This window comes from Leopardus geoffroyi, chromosome X (genome assembly GCF_018350155.1).
Source record: "Leopardus geoffroyi isolate Oge1 chromosome X, O.geoffroyi_Oge1_pat1.0, whole genome shotgun sequence".
NCBI lineage: Eukaryota > Metazoa > Chordata > Mammalia > Carnivora > Felidae > Leopardus > Leopardus geoffroyi.
In genome coordinates, this window is record NC_059343.1 from 113,532,937 (window position 1) to 113,554,428 (window position 21,492).

The 21,492-nt window shown below is 48.1% G+C and overlaps 1 protein-coding gene across 9 annotated transcripts in view; it reads right to left on the minus strand.

Annotated features, from left to right (window-relative positions):
- ARHGEF6 (Rac/Cdc42 guanine nucleotide exchange factor 6) overlaps positions 1 to 21,492 on the minus strand; it is a 101,546-nt gene that overhangs the window by 66,939 nt on the left and 13,115 nt on the right. For 8 of the 9 annotated variants that reach the window (XM_045472001.1, XM_045472003.1, XM_045472002.1 and 5 more), the window contains 3 exons: positions 4,482 to 4,566; positions 1,733 to 1,854; positions 176 to 377 (listed from right to left, as the gene is read on the minus strand). In XM_045472001.1, coding sequence (XP_045327957.1) covers positions 176 to 377; positions 1,733 to 1,854; positions 4,482 to 4,566 — 409 coding nt within the window. The remainder of the gene's footprint in view (positions 1 to 175; positions 378 to 1,732; positions 1,855 to 4,481; positions 4,567 to 21,492) is intronic. The other variant, XM_045472004.1, reaches the window with a different exon arrangement.

The window sequence follows — 21,492 nt, forward strand, 5'->3', positions numbered from 1 at the left end:
TGGATTCTGTGTCTCCCTCTCTGCCCCTACCCCGCTCACGCTCTGTCTCTCTCCTTCTCTCAAAACTGAATAAACGGTAAAAAAAAAAAAAAAAAAAAAAAAAAAAAGATTGTCAGTAGGAATACAAGAGAGTACATGAGTCACGTTCCAAAAGGCTTTTGAAAGATCCACTTACCACTGGACTTAATTTCTCGGACATAATTACTAGGGAACCAGCCTGTTCTGCCATTTAATGTGCCTTCCCACCAGCCTCCTTCTTCAACTCTGGTGACATAAATGATGTCCCCTTTACAAACTGACAGTTCATCTTCATTAGTCTGCTTAAAGTTGAATCTTGCCTTTACTATCAACTGGTGGCCTCCATTTTCCATCATCTCCTGGGGAAATAAAAGCCACACCAGATTAAGCACCCATCTACATGGGGCAGGGGCACAAATGACATGAATTGAGGCAAATAACGTGGGATGCGCAAGGACGGAACCCCAGGTCCACAGCCGTCTTGAGTCTTTAACTTAGGAGTGGGGCTGGGGTGGGGGAGGGTAATAAACGGCGCAGAAGGGCATGCAACCTTTTGTGTTTACGAGAATGTGTATTTCGAAGGGGGCCATAGCTTTCATTCCCCTCTCCCCTCACCAATTGCCTAAAGATACTTGCTAAGTGTGCCAGGAAACAAAGTAGAGTGATAAACTATTCCACCCTGCCTCTCCCCAACACCCAGACACGGTCTTACATAATTATAGGGCCAAGATTAAGTACTAATCTACACATAAAATCTGCCTCCCACCTCTCAATGGCTAAGAATATCTTAAATTGGCTGATTTAGTCATATGCAAACATCAAATATCCCGTAGATACCCAAGGCGGAGTTGTTAACCTGTCACGGGCCCCTTTGAGAAGCTGATGCGCACAGGGCTCTTTACCTAAACCACCCGTAAGTTCCTGCACAGGAGGTTTGCACACAATTTGAGAGGGTCCAAGGGGGCGCGGAACCGTAGTGTTCATCAGCTCCCCAACGGGAGCCGGGAGCCGTGATCTCAAAAGGTTAAGGGTAGCGTTCATCAGCTCCCCAAACGGAGCCGTGATCTCAAAAGGTTAAGCGCTTTGGAAGTAATTAAAGTCTTTGGAAGTTACAGCTCCTGATGGCTTAAAGCGAGTGGGTGGCTTTTGACAAGGAATAAAGGTCTCCAAAGAGCCAGCCGAGGGTGAGGCGGTTCCTCCCAAATAAAAGCTCCTATTAAGACCAAATGCAGAGCTAACTGGGCTACCCCACGAGGGGAGTTCATCATCACAGGCTCAATAGGAAGGCACAGAGAAAAAGCAAATGACGGTAACGATGATGATGGCAAGTAATGCATATTGATTGTCTGTTATGTGCCAGGCACTATCTAGTTCTCCTAATAAGCCAGAGGTAGAGGAAATGCCAGCAAGCTGCCATCAGGAAGCCGTTCTAACGACTTCCATTTGCACGGCATTCCCCGCTAAACGAGTCACTCGGTCCCAGGAAGGGAAAGAACTCTGGGACCTCAGCCCCGATTTTCTGACCCTCTGCCCCACATGCCTTTGATGCGCGCCAGCGGGCCAGCCCGAACTGGCGCTAGGTTTCAAGTAGTTTCACCGGCGACGCCCCAAACGCACAGGACGGCTATCTCGCCACACGGGGAGATGAAACCAGGATATCGATTTCATTTGACAGACTGTGAAACAGGCAAGGGGAGTTGGCTTCTATACTTACCACTGCCTTTGACTGCCTCTGCAGCCCTGGAGCTGTGCTAACAACTGCTCCCTGTGGGCTTGTCTGAGAACTATTAGCACTAAGAGAAGAGGAACGTCCACATGGTCTTTCTGAGAGCTGATCTGTGAAAAGAGGAAAAGGCAAGATAAAGGGAGCCACTCATGTCAGAAGCACGTCTAGAACATAACACAGTCTTTCACGGGACATTAGCACGGGCGCCCTGGCCGCAATCCTCACGGTTACCATTCGGAACGTGCCAAGTGAATTTCCTCCCCCCGCCTCCCATTTTGGTGGCCAACTTCTTCATAGCCTTACTGGCCATCGCTGTCCAGTAGAATGAAAAACAGCGACAGAGCCACATTTTCTCTTAACCCATTTCCCTACGGCTCTCCCCTCTTGAACCGGTTGAGACAGTACGCCCTGTTATCCAAGGCAGAACTATATTGGGTACCAAACAGCTGTTTGTGGCTCTTATTACTTTGAAATATTTCAAACTTCTCTCTTTGTGTTTTGGCCCTTAACTGGGTGGTTCTTGTCTTCCTCATATGCGGTAACATGTGTAGCGTATGTAATGTAAATTCTCACAGAAACTGGGGGTGCGGCGGTGGGGGGGGGGGCGGTGGGCGAGGCGAAGGAGAATCGGAGACAGAGTGTGTCTGGGAAAGATGCGATCTTCAAAAATTACACTCGAGAATCTTCTCTTCCTTGAAACCTTGTGAAATTCGATCAGACCAGCGCTGAGCTGGGTGTTTTCCGTACGCTGGCTTCTCGACAAATTCAAATGAGGGCTTTTTTCCTCTCCGTTTATTTTTAAAAGACATAAACTGCAAAAGTCTAAAGCCCAAACATTCCCTAGGCGACAAGCTCAGTATCCAAGTAATTTCCTTGATGCTGTGGGTTTTAACTTTCACCTCCTTGTATTTTATAAATATCCGCGGCAAGGGAAGAGACTATAAAACTTGCTAGCAGAGTTTGGCAAAGGAACGTATAATTTGGATGGCATAATGCTAGAATGATACGATCCTCCCTGCCTAGCACTGGCTAGTTGTCATATGTCTTAAATATAGTTACTCGAATTAGCTGTACTTCTGCTACACGCCTTTGCAATAGCTCAAAAGCCTCCTTTTTTTTCCCAAATAGCAAAAGAACAACTCTAGAGAAGTATTTTTACATTTATTGCTATTATGTACAGCTCTTTTGACTAAAACTATAATTACTTGATAGCTTCCTAGATGCTCCATTCCATTTGGCAACTCGACTATATTGTCTGCTCTCGTGCGCTAATTGTTTCACGTGGGTAAGTTGAGTCTCCCTAAATAGATGGTAATTTTCTCAGGGGCGGGGACCATATCTTACACTTCCTTGGTAGCACCTGGCGGTGCTGGGCGCACAGCCTGTGGACTCTCCAACAGTCTGAGCACCAAGACCTATGTTTGGGGGGCGGTCAGTCCGATGTGGGTTTGAACCCCAGCTCTGCCACTTACTTCCCGGTTGGGCAACTGTGGGCCGGACTTCCCTTATCTGTAATACGGACCTAATAATAATACCTACCCCCAGGGTCATTTCAAAGAGGAGACCACCGATGATTCTTAGAATTGCTTAGACCCGTGGTGAGGGCTCAGTGCATCTCAACTATGCTTATTCCCACCCAGCTGTAGGAAAGATGCTGTCTCACAGGAGTAAAGTTATACTCCAAGGCTATGGGGCGTTTTCTTCACATTTGCTAGGATTTATAGTTAATGCCTCCAATGTGGTGGGTATTAAACATTTAAATAAAAAATATTCTTTTCACTCACTACGACCCTGAGGTTTCGTTTCCAGGGCAAGGTTACTGACAAGTTCTTTTTTTTCTTTTTAAAGTATGTGGATTTCTTTTTTTTTTTTTTTTTTATGTTTATTTGATTTTTTGAGAGAGAGATTGACAGAGTGTGAGCAGGGGAGAGGCAGAGAGACAGAGGAAGACACAGAATCCGAAACAGGCTCCAGGCTCTGAGCTATCAGCACAGAGCCCGATGCAGGGCTCGAACCCACGAACTGTGAGATCATGACCTGAGCTGAAGTCGGGCGCTCAACCGACTGAGCCACCCAGGCGCCCCACTGACAACTCCTTTTACGTGGACAGACACATACAAAAATCTATGAGAAAAACATGGCTCTAATGGGGAAGTAACTGCTATCTTCTGTAAACTTTATGAAAAGGGGAACTCATCTTTTCCTTTTCATTTTCTGTCTTGTTGTTCTCAGTTGCGTATTCTATAGCTTTGGACGAAATAGTTCCTTGGTTCTTATCATTATATGAAGGCCATTACAATAACATCTGTGATAGATGTGTTTAAATCCTAAACTCTGAACAGTTAAAAGGGGCGCCTGGGCGGTGCAGTCGGTTAAGCGTCCAGCTCTTGGTTTCAGCTCAGGTCATGATCTCACAGTTCATGGGTTCGAGCCCTGCATGGGGCTCAGTGCTGGCAGTGCAGAGCCTGCTTGGGATTCTCTCTCTCTCTCTCTCTGTCTCTCTCCCTCTCTCTCTGCCCCTACCCTGCTCACTCTCTATCCACCCCACCTCAAAATAAATAAGTAAACATTTAAAAAAAAAAAAAAAAGCATTTGACACCCACTGGGGTTGACTTGCAGGGAGGGGAGAGATGTGCACCGATCGAACAATCGTGGCCAAAGTTGGCTCCTAGGGGAATGAGACGCCCGTGGATCCAAACGTGTCACGCACAACTCACAAATCGCAAACCCAGCTCACCTTCTGTTGCTTTGTTGACAGCTAAAAGCGTGCTCAGAACCTTGGAGAAATTGACCCCTGCATAAAGGTCATCAGGATCAAACACCTATGAGAAAGGAAATTGAAACTGTCAGACGCCGTTAAGGGTTCAACTCAGCAAACCAACCTATCGAAAAGGCCACTCCCTCCAGCTCTCAGGAGAAAACGATGTAAAAGCCAAGAGCCAAACCTCCGTAGAGCCTTGCGAGAAGTGAAAGCGGCAGCTGAGCCGCCTAATGACATGTGGCAGGGCCCTCGGTGAGTCAGAGCGAAGCAGTGCTGGGAAATGAGAGCCGAGCCGAGAAGCTGAGCCCATCAGCAGACGCGCGCTCTGGCCCTGAGCGTGTCAATGCTCGGCCCCGTTACCGGAGCCCCGTAGGCACCTGTTACAGTTCGTGCCCGCCACCTACACAACGCCCTTCCAGCCCACGAAGAAGGTGCTGGAGCCCTTCTGACACGTTGCCACCTGCACAGTTCAATCGCTGGGCTCAGGAGGGCCACTGGGGCATGCTGTCTCTTCCTCTGCTGTCCTCCCTGCTGCCACCCACCGGGTCCCAACGGCCTGGGATCCCAGCTCCGTGGTCACTCAAACTTTTCCAGGTGGGTCTTTTGCTCCCAGCCTTGGTTCCTGGTTTCTGCCGTTTGACCTCGCCCCTCTCAGCTCATCCTCGTGGATTTGAACCTGTGCCGGCTCTTCCTGGCCTCAGGTGACTTTTCCAGACGTGCCCTCTGGCCTTCCTAGTACTCCGCAAGTGTCAGCAACAAAACATGAAATAAATACGGTATTTCACTTCGCCTTCGTTCTGGTATGCCACCGTCCCTGGTGAAGACTCCTATCGGTTGTTGTCTTAAATACAAATTAATTGTTGATTTGTAAATGTCTTCAATGTATTAAAATGCACATAGAATTCTTCTAGTCTCATATATGAATAGTTGAAGCTAGCAATATTCTCAAACACAGGCACAATCTATTCATCTGCCAGCCAGCCCACAATGTAGATATACATATCTATAGGTAACCAGATGCCCAGGTTCTGGATGCAAGTTCACCTTCTAAAAGCATTTCATTCTTTGGGGCGCCTGGGTGACTCAGTCGGTTAAGCCTCCGACTTTGCCTCAGGTCACGATCTCACAGCTCATGAGTTCGAGCCCTGCATCCGGCTCTGTGCTGACAGCTCAGAGCCTGGAGCCCGCTTCAGGTTCTGTGTCTCCCCCTCTCTCTGCCCCTCCCCTGCTGGCACCCTGTCTCTCTCTCTCTCATTCTCTCAAAAAATAAACATTAAAAAAATTAAAAATAAAATAAATAAAATCATTTCATTCCAGGCGGGTTAGAAGTCTGAATCTTCTTTTCCCAGATGCAGTGACAAGAATAAAATGTACCTTTTCATGTGGGCCGTCCCATTAGATGGAGCCATGTGTTTCATTCCTAATCTGCGTGTTTTCTGAAAGCCATGTCAAGGCAAAATTTTACCTTCTTTGTGTACATATTCTCCAAGACCTAAACTCTGTCTCTAGAATGAAGGTACATAGTACCCATTTTTTTCGGGGGGGCGGGGGGCATCAATATAGATAATATATGCAAATGTGAACCTATAAAAGTCTGTGTATTCTGGGATTGACGAGGATACTGTTCATTTAATCAATGGATGTTTCACATTCAAACTTAATATGCCTGAAGAGCCCAATCACATCTAAAAATGACGCACTAGGGACGCCTGGGGGCTCAGTCGGTTGAGCATCTGACTCTTGATTTCGGCTCAGGTCGTGATCTCACGGTTTGTGAGGTCGGGCTCCGTGCTGGCTGTGGATCCTGCTTGAGTTTCTCTCTCTCCCTCTCTCTCTGCCCCTCCCCTGCTCATGCTCTCTCTCTAAAAAAAAAAAAAAAAAAAAAAAATGACACACTCATTCTACTTTTAGTAAAGGGGTAATCCCAATTATTACTAAAGAGTCAAATGACAGTACGATCCAAATATGTCTCTGAATCCCACAATATGAAATTCAAAGTTGTCCAGGAATAAAGGGGTAGGCACTCTGTTTTAGTCTGCCAAAGCCTGGGTGAACAAGATACAACAGACCCTGGAGAGCGTATCTAGTATCCCAGAGGATTCCAGATTCACTGAATCTCCCTTAGAGCACGTCGGTGGGGAAGTCTTAAGGGCACGGGTGCCACGATGGTAACCAAGCCAAAAGGTCATTTGTTTTTAGCCTCTAATTCCTAACGGGAGCGCGAATACGTGTGCGCGTGTGGATGCGGGTGCTGGGGAGGTGTGGTGGGGATGAGCAGCCTAAAATAAAAACCACCAGTAAATATTAGTAGGATGAGACATGAGAGCCACAGCTGTGAGAAAAACGTCCCCCCTTTCCTTTTCTGTTGCTCCCTGATCCAGGTGAATTGACTGCCTACGTGCGGCAGATACTGGGCCACATCAAGGGCACTTGACTGAGATTAAGACAAATAACCCGATCAGAAAATGAAACACGCATCCACAAGAGTCACCGCCTGTGCTTGTGGGAAGCTGCCGGGACTCTACAGGGTTTCCTTTTTAGAAAACCCCCATATGCTAGAGTTTACCCACGGACACTGTTTTTCTCCCTGCAAGCCTATTCTGTAGCAGCAGCAACTACACAGGAAGGAGCTGGAAGAGGCCTCTAGGGAGTAGCAGAGACAGCAGAGCCTAAGAGTTATGATTTCAGAGCAGTTGGAAGATTAAATATAGCCAGGAACACCCTCCACCGCACCACACCCTTCCAAACCTCAAACTGCATGCTATTAAAAATTCCGCCCCAGACTTTTCTTCCGCGCACCGAGATGGGTCCCTTACTAAAATGGAAACACTGGGAGGGAGCCTAACGCTTTCAGCTGTTAGCAGTCTTGTAGACCTTAATGGAAATGACAGGCATGAGACCAAGTTTAGAGCTGATGGTGTGGAAAACGTAAAGACATTAGCGCCCAACTTGGGAAAAAGCGAGAGAGAACGGCCGGACGGACGTGGAGAGGGTAGGGGAGAACGAGGAGAACTGGACCGCAGTACGGGGCCGCTTGCCTGGGAGCGATCCCAACCATTTACACACACAAAATGGAGAGCCAATTCCCCTTTTCTGTCCGCAGAGCCCCGGGGCTTGTTAAAGGAAACGCACATTTGCACATTTACGGCGTTGGTGCTTTTCCGGGAAGCCGTGATGTTACTACTCCCCGTCTGCTACTCCGCGTGAGCCCGAGTCCCGGATTAGCTGAACTTGCTCTATACCATTTGGGTCCAGAAATTAGCTGGTTAGTCGGCAGTTGGGTCTGTGAGGGTCGGATGAACGGCAGGATTCCTTCCCTCCATCTACCACGACTGTGATGCAGACAAGAAAGGGCGGCTTCTGGAACTACTGCGAGATGCTTTCAAGGTCCTGCCTCCTGCAACGGGGAGGGGGGGGGGGGGCGAGGTTCAAGGACAACAACGACGGACGTTTACTCTACTCTGGGTAAGCAACAGGAGAGACCGAGATTAAACCTCATGAAAGATGTTCTTTTAAGTGCCGCTGACCCTTGAACAACACAGGTTTGAACTGTGCGGGTCCACTTACACGTGGGCTTTTTTCGATACGGTACAGTACTGTAAAAGTATCTGCTCTTCCTTATGAGTTCTTTTTTTTTTTTTAATGTTGATTTATTTTTGAAAGAGACCGAGAGAGAGCAGGCGGGGGAGGGGCAGAGAGGGAAGGAGACCGAGGATCCGAAGCGGGCTCTGCGCAGCAAGCACCGAGCCGGATGCGGGGCTTGAACTCATGAACCGTGAGATCATGACCTGAGGCGAAGTCGGAGGCTCCACCGCTGAGCCACCCCCGCGCCCCTCTTCTTTATGACTCGGTAACAACATTCTCTAGCTGACTTCATTGTAAGAATGCAGTATATAATACATCTAACATGCAAACTGTGTGTTAATGGACTGTTGGTGTTATCAGTAAGGCTTCGGGTCAATGTACATAAGGTCAATTTACATAAGGCCCAACACGACATCAGCGACTGAAATCAGACAAGGCATTTAATTTGTAAATGTTTCCTCGCATTTTTCCATTTCGGATATCCACAATGACCGCACAATTTCTTTTCCGTCCACTAAACACCAGGTGTTAATTCTGGACTGTTGGGCATCTGGCAGTATAAACCACGCAGACATGTAATATTTTCATGGTTTTACAAGTAGACCCTGTGGGGACAGTTTTCACTTTCAATCGGCACGCCGTTCGATGACGTTTTCCCAAAATCGACCAGCGCAAGGAAGCACATGAGAAGAAAATCTCCAAGCCCCCCTCCGCCCCCCCCCCCCCCCCGCTCTATTCCCTCACTAATCTTACAGGCACACTGTACTGATTTACTGAGCCCTTGCGACACGCCGACACCGTGCCTGGAGATATTTATATGTCTCCATTCACTGCACACGATTCTCCCAGCAAGCCCATAACGTGGGCACGTTTATTTCCCCCATTTTACAGATGAGCAGACTGAGACTCAGAGCGGTTGCATCACCGAGCAAGAGAGTGATGGAACCAATGCAGATACACGAGAGAGAGCTCTGGGGGACATCTGAGCCCTGTCTGCATACTTCCCACTGTCACGAGGCACTAGAAAGAAGAGGAAGAAATCTGTGGGTTTGTACCCAAAAAGAAATCCCTGCCTGCTGTCAACACAAGTTCGTTACAACCGCTACGATGACTAATTCGACTAATCGTGGCAAGGAGAAAACGTCCCACAGGACCAGACTGTCTCCGCAGGGGCTGTGCCACATTCCCGTGCTGGCCTTCTCCTTTCAAGCCCCGACCCGGTAGGCACCGGCTCATGTTTGCCGGAAGCGGGGAAGGGCTGCACTGAGCCACTCGCTATGTGTTCATCTGGTTCCACCTTGCGAGCCGCTGTCCATATTTGTGAGGTGTTGCTTGCGCGGGGGTTCAGCCCGGGGTTACAGGGCAAACCTAAACTACTCCTTGGCACCTCGCTCTAACCACCTGACATAACCAGTGACAGCTCCGGCCACGTCCTCGTTAAGAGAAGAAGCCACACCATAGAACAGGGTGTCGGAACAGGGTAACGTCTCCAGTGTCATGAGGCTTCAGTACCCCTCAATCGACTTCCATTTAAAGTTAATTTAGGGGGCGCCTGGGCGGCTCAGTCGGTGGAGCGTCCGACTCTTGGTTTCGGCTCAGGTCACGATCTCACGGTTTGGGGGTTCGAGCCCCACATCCACCAGTGCAGAACCTGCTTGGGATTCTCTCTCTCTCCCTCTCTGCCACCCCCCTCCCCCCACTCATGCTCACGTGCTCTCTCTCTCTCTCTCTCTCAAAATAAAGAAATAAACTTAAAAAACAAATGAAGTTCATTTAGGGTCTGGAGTGATCCCAATAGGCTCCATCACTCAACTGTTAAAATCTAATCAATTAAAAAGCAAGTGATTCAGTGGAACCACATGGACACAGCTTCTGTTTCGGGCCCGTTAAAAAAAAAAAAAAAAAAAAAAACAGACTCCAAATGTTTTAAGAACATTCCATCTCTCCCTTGTTCCTACCGCGTAAAATCTGAAATGCACTTAGCCCGTCTTGAATCACAGCCTCCAGTTCTCACCGCTGAGCGCGCTGCCTCTGTTGACCCCTGAACTTTGGAGGAAATGTCATTACGCGGTGCAACAGAGCAAAGCAAATCCGAGCCGCTTAGTCGTATCTCACGGGGTGGCACCGCTCCCGGCTCCGTGAACCCGGGATGCTTCCGCACGGCTCCTCCTGAAAGCACTCGCAAAGTCAGCAACAATGCCACTTTTCTGCGGCTCTGTTTCCCACGAGGGACGTGAGCGACGTCTTTCACCAAACCAGCACAGCGAAAGGCTCGCCGGCCCATGATCTGAATAGGGGACTCTCAGGGGCAGCACCTCGGCCGTGTCCCCGAGGTCCAGAATCTGCTCTTCAATTCTCATGGCTCTGGAGAATGGACTCACGCGAACCAAGTTCGCCCAAGGCCAATGCATAACGCCAAAAGGCCAACCTGCATAGTTCTGCTAAAAGAAAGAAACCATTAAGAAGATTGGATACTGCCATTTTATGGCCAGCGTATCACTCTCTCCCGAGAGAGAGAAATCCGCATGAGAAGCCAAATCAGAAATAGAAATTTGTTGGGTAGTACAGCATCTAAGCAGAGGGGTTCTGGGAGATCACAGGCTAATGCCACTACCTGTTTACAAGTGGACTTGTTCAAACTGTCATTAAAAAAAGAAATGACCGATTTGGGGCACCTGGGTGGCTCAGTCGGTTCAGCGTCCAACTCTTGATTTGGGCTTGGGTCATGATCTCACGGCTGATAGGCTCGAATGCCGTGCGTGCTGCCTGCTTCGGATTCTGTGTCTCCCTCTCTCTCTGCCCCTCCCCGGCTCACTCTGTGTCTCTCTCTCTCAAAATAAATAAAACTAAAACTGTTAAAAAATAAAAAATAAAAGACGCCCTACTTATAAACTCTGGCTCTAGCTTTGACCATCTACGTCCTTGCGTCTCTGTGGATTTGTGTGGCGTCGTTCTCCAGAACTAATGTGGGCTTCTCGATTGCCTGGACCTTAGAGAGTTCAGAGCCAGGAAGTTCCGCTGCATAGAGCTCCCGTGACAGGAGCGAAGACCTGAGTGCGACCCCCTCGTTGCTCACGTCTCGTCACAACATCACCAAATCCTGATGGCCGCTTCAGAATCGCCAACACCTCATGGCCTCCGATCTTCCTTGTTAGCCCTCCTCCAGGGGAAAAGACCCTTTTGCTCCCCAACAGGGAGTTATCATCAATCGACGACTAAGTGTTCGGGAAGGAGGGGGATGCCTGAGGAATGATCTAGGCATCTTGGCCGGGATGGTCACAGGATTAAGAAGAGAAAGAGACAATAAAGGGCTTTGGATAATTGCCCCAAGAAGAGAGTAGGCATCAGCGGAAGGGAAAGATGAAATCTCTCTTGTTAACAGGGCTTGCCAAGCCGAGGACAGGAAGCAGGGCGCCCAGAACCAGCTGCTGTTCAGCCAGACGCCATCGCGGCCCGCCCCGCCACCCCTCCTGCACTCCCGTCACCAGAGTCTTTGCAGGAGCCGCACTGGCTGCCGCTTCTGAGGGGCGGGGCGGACGGGTGATTCCTCAGCTGCTAGAAGCATCTGGGTGCCAGACCTGGGGGTGTCCTCCCCAAGCTCCTCACCCCCACCCCTCCGGAGAAGGGGACTTATTTCCTAGCGTTCCAAATTGGAATGCGGAACACATTTTCCCAGAGACACAGGGTGAATTCTATAGTTCGGCCGCACTTATTAAATAGGCTGTTGTGGGCCAGCCAGAAAACATAATCCCTGCGTAGAACCTGGTTTCTAGGGGGGGAAAAAAAAATGTCTTCCGGGTTCCTAACAATAACTTGCAAATCAACCTTCGGAAAAGAGCCCGCTTTACGGTGAAGAATGCCTGGACGTGTGGTCCCAGACGAGCGTCCACATCCTTCATACTTTCTCCTTGTCCTCGCACGTCAAGGATGAACGATGACTCCAGACACCCCGAGCACTACACCTGTTTCCACGCTGCCCGTAACGAGAGAATCGAGGGATACAACAGGAAGGTGAGAAGAGCCTCGGAAAGTCTAACGGTCGACCAGTCCTGGCTGTTCGGCGGGCCAGGCAGTTGAGGAGGAGACGCACGTGTGAAGACAGGGCTTCTGCAGCCCCAGCTGGCCTAGGAGTCCGCTCGGGTTCAGGGTGGGAGCCCTGCAGCCCAGCAGAATCCACGGCTTCACCACGAGTCCCAGGCACCGGAGACACTGGCGTCAGATGCACCCCACACGGAGATTAGGCAGGGAGGAGCACCGCGGACAAAGGAACCACGGCGCGGTGGCTTTACACGCCCTGGCCTGCTCATCCGCTGCCTTCCCCCAAAGTCCCACATCCGCTTACCCTCGGGCTTCCGTCTTCTGAACTGCCACAGCCTTCCGGTCCGTACGGGCGCTGTACAGTTCAGCCCTCAACCAGCTACCGCTGTAACATTCTCTGTTTATTCGGTGGGCGTTAAGATCACGTCTGCGTTTCCAACTAGAAGGCGGGCTCTTGGGAGTCCAAACTGCCCCACAGACGCGGCCCGGTATCCAACGCATGTGAGACGCTCGATAAGGGATCATTCATCGGCCGATCGACAGGGAGTGCTGGCAGAGACACTTAAACACAAACGATGCCTCGAGTGTGAGCCCCATGAAGCCAGGGCTTAAAAAAACGTTTTCACTTCTGTATCCTCGGGGTCTAGAAGAGTGCCTGTCACGCAGCAGGCGCTTAATACGTATTTGATGAATTCACAAGGGTTGAGAAGCTCTTGCCAATCGATGATTAATCCCAGCTGAAGAAACAGCATTGCCGAAATTACGGTAAAGTTAAAAAAAAAAAAAAAGCATACGATTAAATATAAAAAGTCAGGGGGCACCGAGGGGGACTCAGTCGGTTAAGCGTCCGACTTCGGCTCAGGTCACGATCTCACGGTTCGTGGGTTCGAGCCCCGTGTTGGGCTCTGTGCTGACAGCTCGGAGCCGGGAGCCTGCTTCGGATTCTGTGTCTCCCTCTCTCTCTACACCACCCTTGCTTGCACACTGTCTCTCTCTGCGGCTCTAAAATGTATAAACGTTAACAAATTTTTTTTTTTTTTTTAAAAAGACAGATGATTGTATTGAGGAGGGCACCTTTTGGGATGAGCACTGGGTGTTGTATGGAAACCAATTTGACAATAAATTTCATATATTGAAAAAAAATAAAAAATAAAAAAAAATAAAAAGATGATTAAGGAAGAAAAACTCAACTCCCACGTGACTTGCCAGGAAACACGTATCGGCCAAAATAACATACACCCGTATCTGTCTGCAAAATTAAGCCCTGCGACTGTGAGGTGACCTACGTACTTCAAATTCCATGCTTGTGGATTTCACTGAGTTTCTGTGCCCAGTCTGGGCAGAGTCTGCAATGGCTGGCCTGTCCCAGTACCGGGGCCTTTTGGTCTCCCCACAAAGCACCAGGACCTACGAAGCAGACAGCAGGGAAGCACCAAAGAGCTGAGGGGTTTTACCACTTCGACGGCGGTTGGCTCTATCGTTTGAACTGTTTCATTGTCAATGGCTTAAATGACAAACACCATAAGCCACACTCACCTGTTTCACACCTCGCTCTAAAACGGGCTCTGCCGAAGGAACTCAGGAGAAGCAAGAAGGGGTGACAGATGGAAAGCCTCCGATCCACACCCCCGAAGACCCCCTTCCACCAGCTCATCAGGGTAGGAAGGATGTTGTGCCAAAGAGATTACCGTCTTCTTCATTGAGAGATCACCCCCCACAACATCCTCGGCAAAGACTTTTGGCACCCCCCGCGCACGGCCACATGCGAGTCACATTTTCAAAAGTAGGTCCTTTTCAGAGATGCCCCATCAATGCCCAATTTCCTCCACCCGATCCCAAGCAAGATGTCCACGTGGGATACAATCCACGCACGGCAAGGTGGGTGTTTGCGAGCTCTCATAGCAGACACATGATGCAATGGTGCTTTCCACGAACACCCAGGTCTCTCAGCCTGACGGAACCCCGCCTGCAAGTGCCATTTCGTCTCAAGCCCGTCATTTCTCACCGTGGTCTCCTCCTTTGCCCCAGAATTCTTCACGTTCTTCACCGTGCCTCTCTCTGACAGGTGCACGTCTCCTGATGGAAAACTTCCCTCACCCATTTGGTTTGGTTTTCTTTTTAGTTTATTCATTTTGAGAGAGAGAGAGAGAGAGAGAGAGAGAGAGAGACAGCAAGTGACCCGCTATTTCAAGACCCGAGGCAAAGTCAGACGCTGAACTGACTGAGCCACCCAGGCACCCCTCCTCAACCATTTGAATCCCCCTTGTCCTTTGGGGCCCGAACAACGTCACTCCCGTCCACAGGGTCTGCCCCAAACACAGCACCTCAGGCTACAATGGGCTTCTTCTTCTGAACTCTGTATTATGTTCTAGACCCTGGAATCACTAAGCTGGATACCTCGGCATACACGGCAATCCGCTGTTAAATGCGGCGAGTTCCCACAATGCCAGGCATAGCACCCACCCTAGAGACAGTGAACGAGTACTTGCAGATCATTAGTCTTTGCTTTTCCACCTAAAAGCTAAACAGGTATTTCTTCCACCAGAAACACCTGCCCTTTTGGTATGCCTTCCCCCGAAGGAAAGACAGAGAAAAGGTTTTTTTTTTTTTTTTTTTTTTTTTTTTTCTCCTGGCAGAACTTGATAAATCGGGGCTTATTTATTTTCCATCGCTTGGTAAAACAGATTCTTCTCCTTGAAGACGGTGATTCAGAGAAGGGAAGAACGTTGAAGGAAGCGAAGGTAGCGCCTGGGATCACATTCCAGAATCAAAGTTACCGAGTCCTAATGCGTGCAAGCGTCACGCCTTGAAAACCCAATGAAATCAAGAGAGTTTGGGTAACGTAAGAAATAAGAGGCGAGCGGAGGACTGGAAAAGCAGAAAAGGTCTTCCCTTCGACATGATGGGACCTAACTCGCCTACCATTAACTGTCTTTTCTTTTTTTCTTTTTAATTTTTGAAAACCACGAAACAGGTAGTCCAGCTTGGCAGAAAGAAGTTGAGTAGGTACTGTATTAGAAGAGACTCAGCTTTCTCCTTACCCTTACTTACACTCACCAAAGAGTCATTTCTCCGAATAAAAGTCAACTCCTGAAATTGTACACACAGACTCTTAGATACACAAGCTATCTAAAACAAACTTTACAAACATGCATCTGGTCATTCTCCATTGGACAAATACTTACCGAGCCCCTGGGAGACGCCAGGCACTAAGAGAGACATTTGTTGTAGGATGAAAACAAAAAGGATAGAATGTAAAATGTAGCAAATAAAGAAGCCACCCATGTATGGGCTCACCAACCACGAAAGCATGGTTTTCCATCCCGTTGTCTTTCCTGAAAAGTCATTTTTCGATCCCAAATCAAGATTTTCCCCAATCCATAACACATTCCCAAACATCAGCATGTCTTCAAGGAATGCTATCACAACATTTGTGCCCCCGAAGAAGTGGTTACATTTCTTTTGTTGGTAAAATACTGGCTGGCAGACGCTTCTCACAAATTATTGGTAAATATCCTGTTTGCTGGAGACCTAGCCATAAACAATAGACGAAGGGGCACCTGTGTGGCTCAGTCAGTTAAACGTCCGCCTTGGGCTCAGGTCATGATCTCCCGGTCCGTGAGTTCGAGCCCCGCGTCGGGCTCTGTGCTGACAGCTCAGAGCCTGGAGCCTGCTTCGGATTCTGTGTCTCCCTCTCTCTCTGCCCCTTCCCCGCTCCCGCTCTGTCTCTCTCTCTCTCTCTCTCTCTCTCTCAAAAATAAACATTTTTAAAAAATAGACGAATTACAAGATGAAATGTTCAGGCCTGCTTCCCAGGCTGGGCTCTTCATAAAAGATGCTAAGAGCTTAACGCCTTAAAGATGCCTTGTAAAATGATGTCCGCACTTCCAAGGGTAGAGAAACGTGTCTGCTATTGTCCAGGGTGAGACAAGCCCTTAATAACCGTGTCACTCACTGCTTTGCAAAGTGCTGTTTCCACCTTTCCCTTAATTTAATCCTTCCTTTTCCCTGTTGCCCTTTTCAATCCCTCAACTGATACGGCTGATCTCTGTAATAATATTCAAGTTCCCAAGAAAGTATAAAGCTGGGATTTGACTCTATTTGTCTAAGCAGAACTTAATTAGGAAGGTAGATCTTCTGCCAGAAGGCAAATAGAAATGATGGGTGGCTCTGTGTTCTCTCGGATGAGCCAGCTCTCTGAACCCACACACCCCTCTGTGTGGTGGGGTCCAGTCTGCCGGGGCCTGCCTGAGCCCGGGGCTAAGCAGACAGATGTCTGGCGCCCTAAGTCTTTCTTCCAGATGAAATGCAGATATGGAGCAGCTTCTGAACCGGGTGGACATCTATCCCCTCTAAAAAGTGGGTAAGCAGAGGCCCTGAAAAACTAGCAAGTGCCCTCACCCTTCTTCATTTGCAATTCAAAGGCCAGACCTTGTGCATCTTTTACTAGGAACTCCAAAGTCATCACCCCTCACACTGATCCCTGGGGGCTCCCGCTCCGGGATAGCATATGACCAGATTAGGAGGGGGCTGGAGTAGGGGATAGCTGGCCTACATTGTGTGGTTTTAGTAAAGAGCTATATTGTGTTCTGTTGCCCCCCGAAACGGCCTGGATTACAATCAACGTTAAAACCAAATTAGAGGGGCGCCTGAGTGGCTCAGTCAGTTGAGTGTCCGACTCTTGATTTTGGCTCAACTCATGATTCCAGGGTGTGGGATCAAGCCCTTTCCCTCCACAGGGTCTCAGCGTGAAGCCTGCTTGAGATTCCCTCTCTCTCTCTCTCTCTTTCTCGCTCTCTCCCTCTGCCCCTCCCCTACTTGTACTCTCTCTCTCTTTCTAAAATAAAAAAAAATTTTTTTAATTTGAGTGAGATTTAAAACAAGATAACTTGTATATCTCCCGTCAGAAAGATCCAATTGATCAAATTTTCTAACAAAACACATTCCTTTTGGTATTATCAATATATATTCAACCCAGGGGCGCCTGGGTGGCTCAGTCGGCCAAGCATCGGACTTCGGCTCAGGTCATGATCTCACAGCTGGAGTTCAAGCCCCGCATCGGGCTCTGTGCTGACAGCTCAGAGCCTGGAGCCTGCTTTGGATACTGTCTCCCTCTCTCTCTGCCCCTCTCCCACTCATGCCATGTCTCTGTCTCTCAAAAATAAACATTTAAAAAAAAATTTTTTTTTTAATATATATATTCAACCCAATTCAGAAATGACATGCTTCCTTTTTAAGTACTGCCTACCGTGGTTTTTTGTATAGAGGCAATTGGTTTTGATTTCCCCCCTCGACTACGCCCAATTCATCAGCTTTATTACTTATTTCCCAGGGGCAAGGGAAAATGTTTTTTGTCAGTCGTCACCAAACATAGAAAGCCATTTGTCGGGGCGCCTGGGTGGCGCAGTCGGTTAAGCGTCCGACTTCAGCCGGGTCACGATCTCGCGGTCCGTGAGTTCGAGCCCCACGTCAGGCTCTGGGCTGATGGCTCAGAGCCTGGAGCCTGTTTCCGATTCTGTGTCTCCCTCTCTCTCTGCCCCTCCCCCGTTCATGCTCTGTCTCTCTCTGTCCCAAAAATAAATTAAAAAACGTTGAAAAAAAAAATTAAAAAAAAAAAAAAAGAAAGCCATTTGTCGAATCGTTTAACTAAAACAACAAGCAAAAAACAAAAACAAAACAAGCATCTTGCTCTGGAGTGTATTTTTATTTTTTTAAACCTTTTTTAAAAATTATTATATTTTATTTTATTTTTGAGACAGAGAGAGACAGAGCAGGAGCAGGGGAGGGGCAGAGAGAGAGAGGGAGACACGGAATCCGAGGCAGGCTCCAGGCTCCGAGCTGTCGGCACGGAGCCCGACACGGGGCTCGAACTCACAGACTGTGAGATCAGGACCTGAGCTGAAGTCGGACGCCTAACCGACTGAGCCACCCCGGCGCCCCTGGAGTGTATTTTTAAGTTTCAAGCTACTGTAATTAAGAAATGAATATGTTGGTCTTAAAAGACACAAAAGTTAAACTATCTCCTCCAGGTAATCAACGCGAGAAACTGAAAATATTCCTTTTTCACATTCTTCTAGCTCATGCCTAGACTAGAAAAGAGTGAAAAGCGTTCCTGATTTTTCGATTCCAAGAGGAATCCGTCCAAACGGTTTCTATTCCTCGCACACAAAATGGCGGCTGAGGAAGTTCCTGTGGCCAACAACTGAATAATTCGTAGTCTCTGAAGAATTCGGTGGTTTTGTCTTCTCCAAGTCCTCCGTGGAATGAGAGCCCCACACACATTTCTAGTCCTGAGTTCTTACAAAGGAAACCATATACGAATTGTCTTCAGCAGTTAAAACTTGGCCACGCTAAGCATCGAGAACAACAGTAAGACAACCAGCCAGAGACCTTAACGTGAACTTTCATAACCAGTTCATAAAACTCTTAAGATTGCACATAAATTGACAGAAATGACAGTTAACGTTTCCAACCTCTGCTCCGGGGACATCACTGAGCCACGATATCACAGAAATTTCAACCGCCTTCATGTAGCCTTCCGAATAAAATACGTAAACAAATTAAATAGGACATAGGAATAATTTTAAACACACTTCAACACACTCTCATCTAAATTCAAATTGTTGTCTGTGATGTGAGGCACAGAGAATTTCAAGTACAAGTGAAAAGAAGGAGCACTTCAATTAGTGAATGAACGATATTAATAACGGTCAAAGGACTGATGTCTGCTGGTAAAGACAAGGAGGGCTGCCACTATTCATCCAAAGTTTCCAGAAAATGCTCAACTTTGTTTTGCCTTCAGAAGAGGGCTGTGAAGTATTAGAAAATATGTGGAGATTTTACCATCCACTTTACTTTTAAAAAATGTTCTTTTCCAGGGGCGTCTGGCTGGTTCAGTCAGTCAAGCATCTGACTTTTGGTTTGGGCTCAGGTCAGAATCTTGCAGTTTGTGGGTTGGAGCCCCACATCGTGCTCTGTGCTGACAGTGCAGAGCCTGCTTGGTACTCTCTCTCTCTCCGTCTCCCTCTCTCTCAAGATAAATTAAAAAAAAAAAACCTTTAAAAAAGGTTTTTTTTTCCCAAAATCACGCGGTCTCTGTCCAATAAATCATGGAACGAAGGAACAAGATGGCTGGATTTTGTTTTCCTGTTTTAAGCTTCCTCCCTGTTTAAATTCTCAAAGTAACTGGTGTAAAAGCTCAGAAATCTAGGAGACGCTATCATTTTACAGAGGCCACAGTCTACCCCTGCCTGTGTCCCAGTTGGGTTTTTTGTTTGTTTTTACTTTTTTTTTTTGTTTATTTATTTTGAGAGAGGGAAAGAGAGAGAGAGAGAGAGAGCATGAGCAGGGAAGGGGCAGAGAGAGAGAGAGAGGGAGAGAGAGAATCCCAAGAAGGTTCCACAATGTCAGCGCAGAGCCCAACGCAGGGTTCGATACCAAGAACTGTGAGATCATAACCTGAGCTGAAATCGAGATTCGGAAGCTTAACCGACTGAGCCACCCAGGCGCCCCTGTATCCAAGTTGTTTTTAATGTTAAGATTTCCAAAGAAGATCTTCTCTCTAAAGCATGACTCACTTCTTAATAGACTTTGCTTAACACAGCTAAAGACTTAAGCAAAAAAAAATTTTTTTTTGATAACACGATGTTATCATCTGCAAATAATCGTCTACTGGGGGGGGGGGTTGCCTGACCCCACGCCAAAAGGCCCCGGGTGGTTATGTATTTGGGGGTCTGCTCTTTTTAGAGTTTTCCTGGCTCCTTCCCTGACGCGCGGTTGACTTCATTGCCTCCATGTGGTACATGGACGTGAACTTTCTCTACCCCTGCCGGTACGTCTAGTCCCCAGCAGCCCCCCCCCCCTTCTCCCTTTATCACGACCTTCTATCCAGATGCTGTTCCCCAGTTTACAAAGTGCTTCCACAAACCTTATCTCATCTAATCTAATTTTCTATTTCTAATCCGTTTAGGGATGAGCAACCAGATGACCCATAATGCCAACGAGCTCAGTTAGATAAGTAAAAGTCATCAGGCTCCGAGTGAGATCCTGAAGCAGTCTCCCAGGAATAGAGTGCGTAAGCCTTAAGGCAACGATGCGGTATCTCTCTGCAGCCCAGACTTTCCCTCACCGTTCAGTCATTCTATTGATCACTCACTTCATAAACAGTTCCTGAGTACCTGCTCCGCGTACCTGTTAAACTGAGGGCTGGGATTCTAAGAATGATCAAACCCAGGTTCCTGCCTTCGAGCAGCACCAAGACTAGGAGAGAGATCGACGTGTCCACAGTTCCCCATAGTGAGAATGGCCCATCAGCATTAAGACAGCTTGGCCCAGGGGCGCCTGGGTGGCTCAGTCCGTTAAGCATCTGACTCTTGGTTTCAGCTCAGGCCGTGATCTCACAGTGGGTGAGTTCGAGCCCCAGGTCGGGTTCTGAGCTGTCAGGGCAGAGCCTGCTTGCGATTCTCTGTCTCCCTCTCCCTCTCTCTCTCTCTCTCTTCCCCTCACCCACTCGCGCTCCTCTCTCTGTCAAATAAATAAACATTTTTTTGAGTGAAAAAAAAGATAGCTTGGCACAAAGGATTACGAGAACGGGAATGATAGTTCCCCAATCCGGCAGAGAAGATTTTCCAGAAGCTCTCAAGCTGCGGAAGAAGCTTGGCATGTCTTTCTTTATGGTTCTCAGCTGAGTGACGGACCCTGGAGGTTGCTAGACTGAACTCTAGACACACCACGGAAATGGTTCTCAAATCTGGCTGCACATTGGAACGGCTGGCGGGACCTCTCGAAACAAAATAATTACAAGACACGGTGCCTTTGGGAAACTGTCGGGCGGTACCTACTCAAGCGATGACCCAGCTGTGCCATCCGTAGGTACAAACCCCACAGAAACGCGTACCAGAAGACATGCCCAAGGCCAGCACTGTCACAGCAACCAAAACCTGGATACCACCATCAACAGGTGAACGGATAAACCAACCATGGGACGTCCACATGATGGGACAGTACCAGCGATGAAAAGAACGAGCCACTAGTATCCATAACGTGGGTGACTTGTACAAATGTTACCCTGAGTGAAAGAAACCTTATATAAACGAGTGCACGCTGTATAATTCCACTCATATAATGTGCCAAAGCAGAAAAAAAAAAAAATGTATCTATTGTCTTAGAAGTCAGGGCCGTGGGGCCCACTGGTAAGGGGTGGTGACTGGGAAGGGGCACTGAAGGTGGTTTCTGGGTGCTGATAATGTTGTGTTTCTTTTTTTTTTTTTTAATTTTTTTTATGTTTATTTATGTTCAAGAGAGAGAGAGAGAGAGTCAGAAGGTGAGTGGGGGGAGGGGCAGAGAGAGAGGGGGACACTGAATC